The 10383-nt window shown below is 42.4% G+C and overlaps 2 protein-coding genes across 3 annotated transcripts; both read left to right on the top strand.

Moving 5' to 3' along the window:
* The first annotated feature begins 227 nt into the window (after nucleotides 1–227).
* On the top strand, nucleotides 228–3783 carry LOC6499989. Of its 2 annotated transcripts, XM_001953439.3 has the most exons (6): nucleotides 228–536; nucleotides 1713–1829; nucleotides 1892–2165; nucleotides 2223–2383; nucleotides 2458–2547; nucleotides 2613–3783. In XM_001953439.3, the coding sequence occupies exons 1-6, from the start codon at nucleotides 354–356 to the stop codon at nucleotides 3288–3290; spliced, it is 1503 nt and encodes a 500-aa protein (XP_001953475.1). In that variant the 5' UTR covers nucleotides 228–353; the 3' UTR covers nucleotides 3291–3783. The 2 variants fall into 2 exon arrangements, with proteins under 2 accessions (XP_001953475.1, XP_032305728.1); XM_032449837.2 differs by having other exon boundaries at nucleotides 1892–2383.
* On the top strand, nucleotides 3783–4574 carry LOC6499990 (the record flags this gene model as incomplete). Its single annotated transcript, XM_001953438.4, has 1 exon — nucleotides 3783–4574. A coding segment is annotated over one exon (291 nt), but the record flags the coding sequence as incomplete, so codon positions are not given.
* Nucleotides 4575–10383: the final 5809 nt, after the last annotated feature.

The following is a 10383-nucleotide window of genomic DNA, read 5'->3' as shown; positions in this document are numbered from 1 at the left end:
AGAACAACTTCAAGGACAGGCGCCCGACGCTCACGTGCTGGGTCCGGGCCCCAAACCAAGCCCCAACCCAAGTGCGCCTTAACCTAGGCTATAAATAGTCAGCCTACAGCTCGCTGCCTAGACAACCAAAGTGGTTTGGCCCAAAAGTCGGCCCATCTTCGGTGGCCCAGCAGTGCCTGGCACGGATCAGTGCCGCCAAATCGGCGGTTAAACGGTTTGGGGCGAGCACGAGACTGTTTCAGTAACGCGGCGTTTGCTGAACGCAGCGCTACTTCCGTTCTCCCATCATCTACCAGCAGCCGAAACCAACCAAAGGATAGTTCCATCCGGTGAGAAAACAACAGAAGAACACAATGACGACCAGCGATGAGATGGGCATGGGAGGCAACTTTTGCCATGACCACATCCAACATCCGCTGATGTGGTGCGACGAGAAGAAGCGTCTCGTCGAGCGAAAGAATGCTGAAGAAAGTCTTCGGATGTGGCGGCGACGCAAGGCAGAGGAATGTGCCCGAAAGGAGAAGGATAAACAGGAGGTTGGTACTCTGTAATAGTTTCCTTAATCACAAAGCTATTTGTTCGAGTTTATGGCATCAGTGCGTATACGTGATATTATAGACTTGTTTGCTTCTATAAGAGAAAAAATTTGAAAGCTGCCATGAAGTCCCTAATCAGTTTAACATAAAGTGGCAATTCCCATTCACAAGACCTTAAAGATTCCAACAGAGCGTATGAGTAATATATTGTGAGTAAAACCCACAGTGCGGATGTGTGATAATTCCTTTTTCAAATAAACCTAAATAAACCTATTTCCTAAAAATAGATTATTTTTAATCTAAGCTTTAAGGTTCTTGCCAAACAACCAGTAAAACCTCAAAGATGAGAAACCTTTCTCGAACAAACTTCCAGAACGAACCTATGGCAATCAAAAACTGTCTCGAACCTTCACCCACGCGATTGCAAAAACTTTTCCTCAGTTCAAAGACCTTTCCCAAGCAACATGTAATACATCAGCTCTGTTTCCTTGGATTTGGTTCAACAAACCCTTTGACAATTCAGACTCTAGTAATCAAATCACCTCGCTAGGCAGCTGAAAAAAGGTGGCCAACAAATAGCAAGTTAAGCACTCCAACGAGTCCTTGCGTGACTTAAAATCCTGGCTGATTATTTGCCAATATCACAGCCAACCGAAATGTGGGTGAAAAAAATGAGTGAAATGCAAATCGTTCCTCGCTGCAACTATAACAACAACCTACTAACAAAGTTCCCAGGGCAGAAGAGGTTCGGGGCGCTGACTCCGTGGAATTTGCCAATTTCCGTAAACAAACAGCGGCATACTCCGCGAGTGACACGGTGAGAAGGGTTTACCCAGGAGCTCGGGGTTGTGGCAGTAGGTTGCGTTGTGTCTGGGAACCATAAATAGGCTGCCACGAAATCGATAAGGCATAACTCGGTTTTGTAATCATGCTGCGGCAGTGTCTGCCTGGCAGAGCAAGGACTATAAAGTCAACAAGATAGTCTCTGGAATTTATTACCTTCAATTCGGGTTAAGGCAGTTAGTTACGGAGTATAAGGCTTTACCCTAAGAAGGGCTACAGGGATTTCTAAATTTTTCTACTTATTTTATTATAAATATTTCAAAATTTACAATTTATTTATATTTTTTGATTGGCAAACAATTTGCTTTACTTTTTGATACTTTTCAATTTTAGTATTACGACCTGTTTGTTCAGCATTGTCCTTGGGGTCGACCTGGGGGTGGAGCACCCAACGTAGAGGTGCGCCGCAAGGACATCACAGCCGTTGGCCTTCACTCCACACCCACTGTGGTGAGAAATCTCTAAGAAACCCGAAATCAAAGAAATTTTAAACAATATTTGACAACGTTTAGACCACCGCCCACCGGATGAACTCCCTGCAGCCATGCCGCTACAACGATTTCTTCTCCATGAAGAACAAATGCCACAACAATCCGCTTGCCGCATATCACCACCACCACCACCATGCCCCGCCCCCGCCGCCGGGCGGACGACTGCCACACGCCCACTCCGTGCACCACCTGCAGGAGAGCGGACCGAGGAGCAGCACAGTGACGATTTGCGAACGGGAGATCCCCCACAAGCCCGGAGCCGGAGTGGGCGTGGGCCTGGCCAAGAACGCCAACGGTGAGAGCCTCCACATCCAGCTGAAAGAGCACCCCTCAATGTCGTTTCGCAATAAAGGCCACGTGGACATCGAGCTGCGCTACAAGCCCTCGCCCCCCTGCAAGGGCAAGCCAATCCTGGACAAGATCGTGGTCAGCGAGAGCGAGCAGAGGAGCTGCCCGCTCCAGGAGAAGCTTGCGTCGCAGAAAAAGCGGCTACAGGCCAAGCTGGAAAAGCCGGTGAGCGGCACTTATTACGCCCCCAAGGGCGTGACCTTACTAATCGATCTTTCCTGTCCATTTTTGCGTTCCAGCCCTGCAAGGAACCCTGGGGCAAGGCGGGTCCTGGCGGCAAACCCTGGCGCAGTCCCAAGGAAGTGGGCAATACATTTATGAAATCGCTGGTGGGTGACTCTTTATAAGTAATTATCTTAGTTTGCGATTTAATATATATTTTTAATCCTCCCAGGGATGGACAAACAAGGAAATGCTTAAGGAGCTGGACCAAGACAATCCTGTTACTCCGGCGGAGAAAAATACCTTCCGCAAGTCCCGGCCCTGCAAGCCACCAAAGCCACAGAGGTGCTGCGATATGTGCACCTGCAATTGCCCCGCCATGAATGGCAGCCCGGGAAAGGGACCCCCGCCTCCGATTCCGCCCGGAAAGAAGTGCCTGCCACCACCTGCCCCACCCAAGATCCTGCACCACCTGAAACCGCAGGACTGCAAGCCGATCAAGATATGTCCCCGAATGGGACGCGGACACTGTCCGGGCAGCACCAGCACAGCCACGCCGGATGTCAGTACCGCCGGTAACGGTGGCGGGCCGGGTGGCGAGGGCGGCGGTGTGGAGCTGGTGCCACTGCTGGCCCGCAGGAGGGGCATGCACCGACCCATCAGCCTCTCCAGCACGGATGTGACCAAGAGGACGCCCTCGCACGATAGGTACGCATCCAAGCACACGCAAAAGATCTGCCAGCAGGCCAAAATCAAGTGCATCAACAGCATCATCAAGAACATCAGCCACATGAAGCGGCTGCCCAAGAATCTGAACTGCAAGCTGCAGTGTTGCAGTTGCGATTGCCCCACGGCCATATCCAAGGGCTGCTGCCTCAAGCGGCTCACTCTGCACATTCGCCAGGCTTAGACTCTCAACCCATTCCATGTATCTCCTTTCCATTTAATTGCAATTTCCAAAGTCCCTGTCCCAGCCCCAAAAACCCACCTAGTCCGTTTCTCATTTGCTTGCTCTGCGCCATAAGAAAAGTTAAGAAAACCAATCCGCTTTCCATTCTCCCCAGTCCCATGATTTGTGTCTATCATTTTGCCTTGTTAATTGTTTCTCTACCCCCACTTCTTCTCGGCTCATTCAGCAAGAAAATATCCATTGTAATACAAGTGAAAGTATAGCAACCAAAAGAGCAAACCAAACCAAACCAATATCAATACCAATCTCACCAAAAACAAAAAACTGAAACTAAAAAAAAACCAAAATCATAATACCAATCTTCTATGTATCCCCGTGCAAAACGAACTGAACTGAACCGAAAAACAAAAAAATTGCTAACAATTTCGAAAAACCAAAAACATCAAAACCCAAACGAAAATCGAAAAAATGCATAAATGAAAACAATAACCAACTTTGCTGGCCGTCAACGAACCAAATCACCCAACACCATTACCATCAACGACTTCCATCTACAGGATTCAAACGGCCGCCGACATGCGATATCTCCACGATTTGAATGTCCAAATGTCCCACAAGCGGCGCTCCGTTTCCGTCTCCAAGCAACTGGACAGGGATTTGTGCAACCAGCACTTCGATACCTTTGAAACATTCTGGGGACGGCCAGGTCACGGAGCACGCGGCGATAAGATCAACAAATTAAAACTGGACAATCTTCTCTACGGGGCCAGCGAGTCCTCCTAAATGCCTCCCAAAAGGATATCGCCTATATGGATTCATGGACACACATCGCAGCTTCCGGCATTACTCGGCTCGTAGTTTGTGTGCTGCACATCATCTGCTCAGAAATCAATCGATGCCAAGGTCCTGCATCCTGTATCCTGCAGAGTAAACCAATCAGTTTAGCTGAAAAGAAAACTTTACCATTTCAATATCAATCCACAAAAAATTTTGCCAACTTGCCGCGTCTAGTAAGTTGACCAAAGTTTTAAATAAGTCAGCTGGGTTTCAAAGGAAAGTAAAAGTTGGAAAATTTAAAAACGGTTCAAGGTAAGGAACTAAATCGTTAAACTAAGCTTAGTTAGTTTTAAAATTACCTAATACTTAGGATAACTAATAATTTAAGCTTTAAACTCAAATGGATGATCATTAAAAACAAAAATTTGTTACATTTAAAAACTTTTATTTCTTAAAACGAAGTTAAAGGCAGTTATGTAAAATTTAAGATTAAATTTTATACATATCCTTATCTATAATCATACTATAGATCTATAATCATTAAATGTAGATATAAATAATGAAAATTAAATCTGTATATACGAAAATATTGACTGTGCAATAAAAATACGTATTCCTTCATCCACATCTCCATCTTTTAGTGAAAATTGTTGCAATATTAGAGTATAATTGATTGAAAATCGAGATTCCTGACTGTAACGGGTAAATAATACTAAGCCCATGCTTATTTACGCGTATTTTACATCTGTGCTGTTGGCCACAGTGGTTCTCAAACTGCTTAAGCATTGAACAGTTGCTCCCCAACAGTTGCTTATGAAAATCACAGAATACCCGCAAATGCTTTAAACTCCACCACCATTTGACTAAGAATCCATTTTTTTTTTTCTTAAAAAAAATTTGACAGACACTGCTGATGTCGAGTCACGTTCGCGTCATTTATTATTTTAGTTTTATGCTTTCCCAGAGGATATATAACAACATGTGATATCTGCACAGACAGAGGATGGGGTATATGAGTAAATATGAGCCTAGTTACGTGGCTGACAGCCGTGCAAGAGTTTTCAGCTTAAAGTATGTTAAAAATGGATCTCCATCTCGCCCCATCACATTAAATTAGTTTATTGTTCTCCTTTCATCTGGATTAGTTTTAATTGGAGAAAACAGTTGTAATAACCTCATAAAACACGGTAGCCGACTAATTTGATTGCATTTCGCAATTAAACTTCGCCCCAAATGGGAGCACAACCCCATTTCAAGGTTGGCCAAATTCGTACTTTCGCCCGCGTCTAATTAAACGAAATTGTTTCTTTAACTTTTCTGCCAGCCGCCAAATAAATAGATTATGTTTTAATTAAAAAATGAAGGAAATTCACAACGTCACTTGCCGCAAAAGTTAACGTGCTTGTTCCTTGTTTTTTCCTCCTTGCGGTGGAGTGAAGAAATTTTTGGCATAAGGATTACCACCATTCGCACATTTTCACTAATTACAGAAACACGCGTTGGGGGATTTACTTTTCCGTTCCTTCCCTTCTAGAGCTAATGATGACGACTTTCGACCTCAACGAGTTGGAAAATAGACGTGAATCAAGCTTGCCAAGCAAAAACGGCAGTAAAATCAAGAAAATATTTGCGTATACCGTGGAAAAACAAACCCGGACTCTTAGCCCTGGGCCTCTGTGGCCATCTTTCAGGCCATGTGTGTGTTTGACGCTCTTCACGCACGAAAAAAAATTCAACGGCCGTAAAAAACCGTAAAAGTCTGCGCGTAAGGAATAAGCCGCGAACGCTTTGATGTTGGGCTCCATGCCCCAAAAAAATGGCAGAAACGGATTGCAGCATACAGATATTGCTACAGCTAAAGGACTTTAAAATTCTTTCCATCACTAAAGTAGTTGTAGCAGCAGAGATAACATTTTCTTTAGAATAGAAGCATTTTGATTTCATGAAACATACAATTAGTTGGCTATGAAATAAATTACTAATTATATAGTTACTACAACCTACTAATTAAACCAATATTGTTTCAATCAGCTATTCTGTTTTGCAAGCAAAGCTGATCAGCAGGCTCCTAGCAACTCCTATATATGTAATTAGAACCAATTTGAACGGGGAAAATGGTTTTCTTCCAATTAGCTGCAGAACCACAAAATACTTGTGAAGGGAAACCTAAGTACAGTGGCAAGATTTGGCAATTGTTGCCCATGTCAGATGGTCAACGCAATCCTCATGCTTGCCATTTAAGCCCCGAAATTGCCAAGGTGGAAATCATTTGCCATTCGAATCCCAATTGGCTTTTGATTTAATATTTGCTTAACATTTTCCGCATTAAACGGAACATATTTCAAAAAGGGCTAATCTCATTAGCAAGCCAGCAAAGAGGTGACGATTGAAAACACATCGAACACCCTTAATTAAAAGGCTAAGGGCCAATGAACAATAACATATGCAACGAGGAGCCCAGCATTCCTATGACTGGATTTAAAGCCATTTGTCTTCAAGAATATTCCTAAAGTTGCACAATGGTGGCATTTGGCACAATGGTTGACTTGGTGGGCCAACAGTGTCCGAATCAAATATTTGGCCAACGTTTTTTTACCAACTTATAATGGCCAGAAATTAGCTATGCAAGCTACGATGAGTTTGCCAAGACCTTTGGGCTAACAATGCAGGGGAAAAATTCAATTTCTTTCCCAGCGGCGAACATAACATGCAAATTGAATTTGCGGATAACAAATCGTTAAACTAATACAGTTTATTTGTATTTAGTTTGCAATGCCTTCCGGCGTCAGTTGGTTGGTGCTTGATACCGATAACGTTTGTCTTCCATTAGCAAAATAAACAAGAAAATATTCTAAAAAACACCACAAGCCACTAAAGTTTTTGTCAGCGTGTGTGCCTGTGTTGGTGTAACTCTTCTTGTGCTTGGGTGAGCAGCATAATAAGCTTTTCAATAAACTGTAGCATACTTTTCTGGAATTTGCATTTGTCACATGAAGAACAAGGACACGACGCGATTTATGCAAAAACGAATATATATGCCAACGACACGGCTACAACAAAGATGATAAATTCAAATCGAAAATCGAATGTTATCCTCTTGAAGCTTCAAGTTGTTTATGCCGTCAACGACTTCAAGCCACCGCCTCTCACATATTGCCTTAAAATATACGAGAATATGCTGATTTGTAGGGATGTTTGCATTTTAACGTAATTTTCATTTTTTTTTTTTTGTTTAGTTGTTGTTATTTGTCTGTTTGCTCTGGAAAACACACAGCCATTGCCCCATTGGCAGTCTAACAATGCCAAACATTTTGCATTGTTTATTGAATTAGTATCGATGACGTGTCTGAATTGGCACACAAATGCTCAATTCGTGTTTCACGTTAGTTATATGGGCATGCAGACTAGATGTGGGTGGGATCAGGATGGATGACCAAGTGATAAGTGAGTGATAAATGGGCCATGATTCATATATTTATTTTGACACGAAGCTCCAGTCATTGCTGGGTGCATAAAATTGATATTAAATAAGTTTAAACTGGAAACCCATTTAAGCTGTGGATTAGGCCAGATTTTGATAAGTATCTTAAAATAAAAATGGATATCCAAACATTAAACTACTGAGCTAAGCACCTGAGAAATTGCTCAAACATTTAAGGAGTTTACAAAATTTAAATCGTTTTGCAATTTTTCTGACTTTTAGCAAGGGAATAAACTAATTCTCACCCACTTGTTTATGCATTACGGGTAAACTGAACCTTTGCACCACCTCTAAAGCTTCAGACACCCATCAACAGGCTTGTGGTATTATTTAATTATTTATGTGCAATACATACTTCACAGCTTGTGGCAAACACTATGCGAGTGGAGCTTGAGTGTGTTTTTGTAAATCTTTTTGTTTTTGTGGCAAAACTCTATGAAAAGCCAGACACAAATTACATCTTACATATGAGAGTACATGTGATACTGTAAGCGTTGCTTTGCAATTATAGTTGGCTTTATGGCCAACTCAGATGCAACTTGACTCTTACAATCCTCACACAAAACTCTCAAAAAAGCATATACAAGACATAAATTTATTTTTGGTAGTTTGCATTTTATTTTTATTCGTCCATCGCTCTGCTGGATGTGTCGTGTTACATGTGTTTACATGTCCTTAAACCTGCTCGCTTACAAAATAATGCAGCTCCTGCTGTGTTTACGTCAATGGCAGCAGCCACAGCACCTTGTTCTTGCCATGTCCTTCGCCCGGCCGATTGCCACGTCTTTGACAGACCGAGAGGGCCAACCAACCCTGCTCCCAGTACACCCTCACAGCCCTGGCCCAGTCTGAAATTGAGGGTCTCAAGGCTTTGTCGCTTGCTTGCTCTTAAATTGGAAACTATACTAGAAAAGAATAAAGCAACTGACTAGAACGGAATTATTTAATTTTAATTTACATATAAGATAAAAACTTATATATTAAAGGGATGGGGATGTCTCTTAGTTATACACTTTATAAAAAAGCGAGAGCACCCTCTTTAAGGGTATAAAGCTGTAAGCAGACACTTTAAGAAACATCCCTTCACTCTCCTAAAATATCTGAGATATGTATTTTTTTGGGTTTGTGCAGATGTGCAACTTCTTTGTTAGTTTCATGCACATTTTTATATGAAACCACACGCCACGCCGCAACTGTCGCTGACATTTTGCGTTGGCTTTCCCTTCTCAGGTGAGGTGGGTGGGCGCAGTCTTTTCCTTTTGAAACAGAATCTGCCTGGCAGAGATTCAGGTAACTGAGCCGGTGAGGTGCTTTCAATAATTAAAGGCATTTTGCTTATCCACACCCGCATTCATTGCCAAATACTTTGACTTTGACGGCCAGTCTTTGAGTTCAATTTCTGGCCCTTGCAGAACATTAATTAGTTCATGAAAATAAACTAAAAACGGAAACAACCCGAGGCCATGGAGAAACGGTTTGCTCCTAATTTGTTATGGGAATGTTAATTTGCACAAAAAACTTTTCATAGGAGTCGATTTGATTAACAATAGAAAGTTTTCAGAGAAGCAGTCTGCCAAGTCCAAGTTAACTTGGCCAATTGTTTGAACTACTAACCGCAGCATCAGGGCAGAAACAATTTTCTGGAATTTGTGCAAGAAGTTTGTACTTTTGTGAGAAATTAATTAAAGTCAAATTATGGAGACTAAAGGGCAAACAATATGGAGTAAATTATGCTGGGATAAGTTTATTTTGGACCTTAAATTATCTTTTGTAAAATGAAGATAAAATCCTGAAAATGTAAATCTATAAATAAGTATTCTGTAACAATCCGAAAGTATTTCAATTTGCTTCCAAAGTATCAGCCATTTTTCTCTGACAGTACAGAAATTGACTCGCAGATCTCCTTACACGACTGGTGTGGCATGTGATGCATGATTATGGATGCTGTATTTGCATACGTCAGTGGCTGTATTAAAGTACAGAGCACACCTGGTTGCAACATTATGCCTCACGTGCCACACAGGGGATTCCTTTAAGCTTGCCCCGAGCGACAAACACGAAAAGAAGACGGAACGCTGTTTAAACCGGTAAATAAACAAAAATCTGTGACACGAAATGAGCTCGTTGCCAGGCACGCTCTCAAAAGGATACTGTGTGAGTGTCCATGTGCTTGCCTGTGGTTGTGAATGTACGTGTGTGTATATGTATAGCTCGCCGTAGCGCCTTTAGTGAGATTGCTTTCCCTGGATATTCCAGAGCGAGCGGGGAAAGCGGTTCGCTTGTGCAGGAAATGCATTAAAAGCGTGTCGCCCCCAAAGAGCAGTTGGCTCAAAGTGTGTGAAAATATATGCATATGGATGTGAAAGTCTTTCTTATCAGCTAAAAGTAAGTGCTCAACGAGGAAAAGAAAGTGTAACTAAAATTCAAGTGAAATGTGTAGTTATCCAATTGCAGCAAAATAAACATGTTCGGAATGTGATATCTGTTAAAGAAAACCTCTTTAGTTTATATGCACCTTGTTCCCAAACAAAGTAGCAGATCTAAGTCATCAACTTGAAGACAAGATGCTAATTTTCACCAACTGCTGCCCGAGGAAACTTAGCTCTAACAAGAGCTATGAATAATGCTTGTAGAAATGAAAAGGACGCGCCAAGTCGAGAAGGCAGAGCGAGTGTAATTGGTCTCTGGCTTGCCGGGGGAAATCATAAACATTTCTTGGACCTGTTCCAAAATGGGCAAACAGAAACACCTCCCCCACACCCTCGTTGCTCTGAAAAATGAACAAAAATAGAACAAAAATGCAGCAAAATGACAAAGCTGCTGCAATGAAAATGA

Source organism: Drosophila ananassae, chromosome 2L, assembly GCF_017639315.1.
Source record: "Drosophila ananassae strain 14024-0371.13 chromosome 2L, ASM1763931v2, whole genome shotgun sequence".
Taxonomy (NCBI): Eukaryota; Metazoa; Arthropoda; class Insecta; order Diptera; family Drosophilidae; genus Drosophila; species Drosophila ananassae.
This window is presented reverse-complemented; position numbering and strand designations above follow the sequence as displayed.

Bases quoted from the DNA above. Each gene is read 5' to 3' on its own strand.
- LOC6499989 (XM_032449837.2), top strand. From the start codon at position 354: ATGACGACCAGCGATGAGATGGGCATGGGAGGCAACTTTTGCCATGAC. The intron at 2,384-2,457 runs GTGAGCGGCACT...TTTGCGTTCCAG, and splicing joins AGGCCAAGCTGGAAAAGCCG to CCCTGCAAGGAACCCTGGGG. The intron at 2,548-2,612 runs GTGGGTGACTCT...TAATCCTCCCAG, and splicing joins ATACATTTATGAAATCGCTG to GGATGGACAAACAAGGAAAT.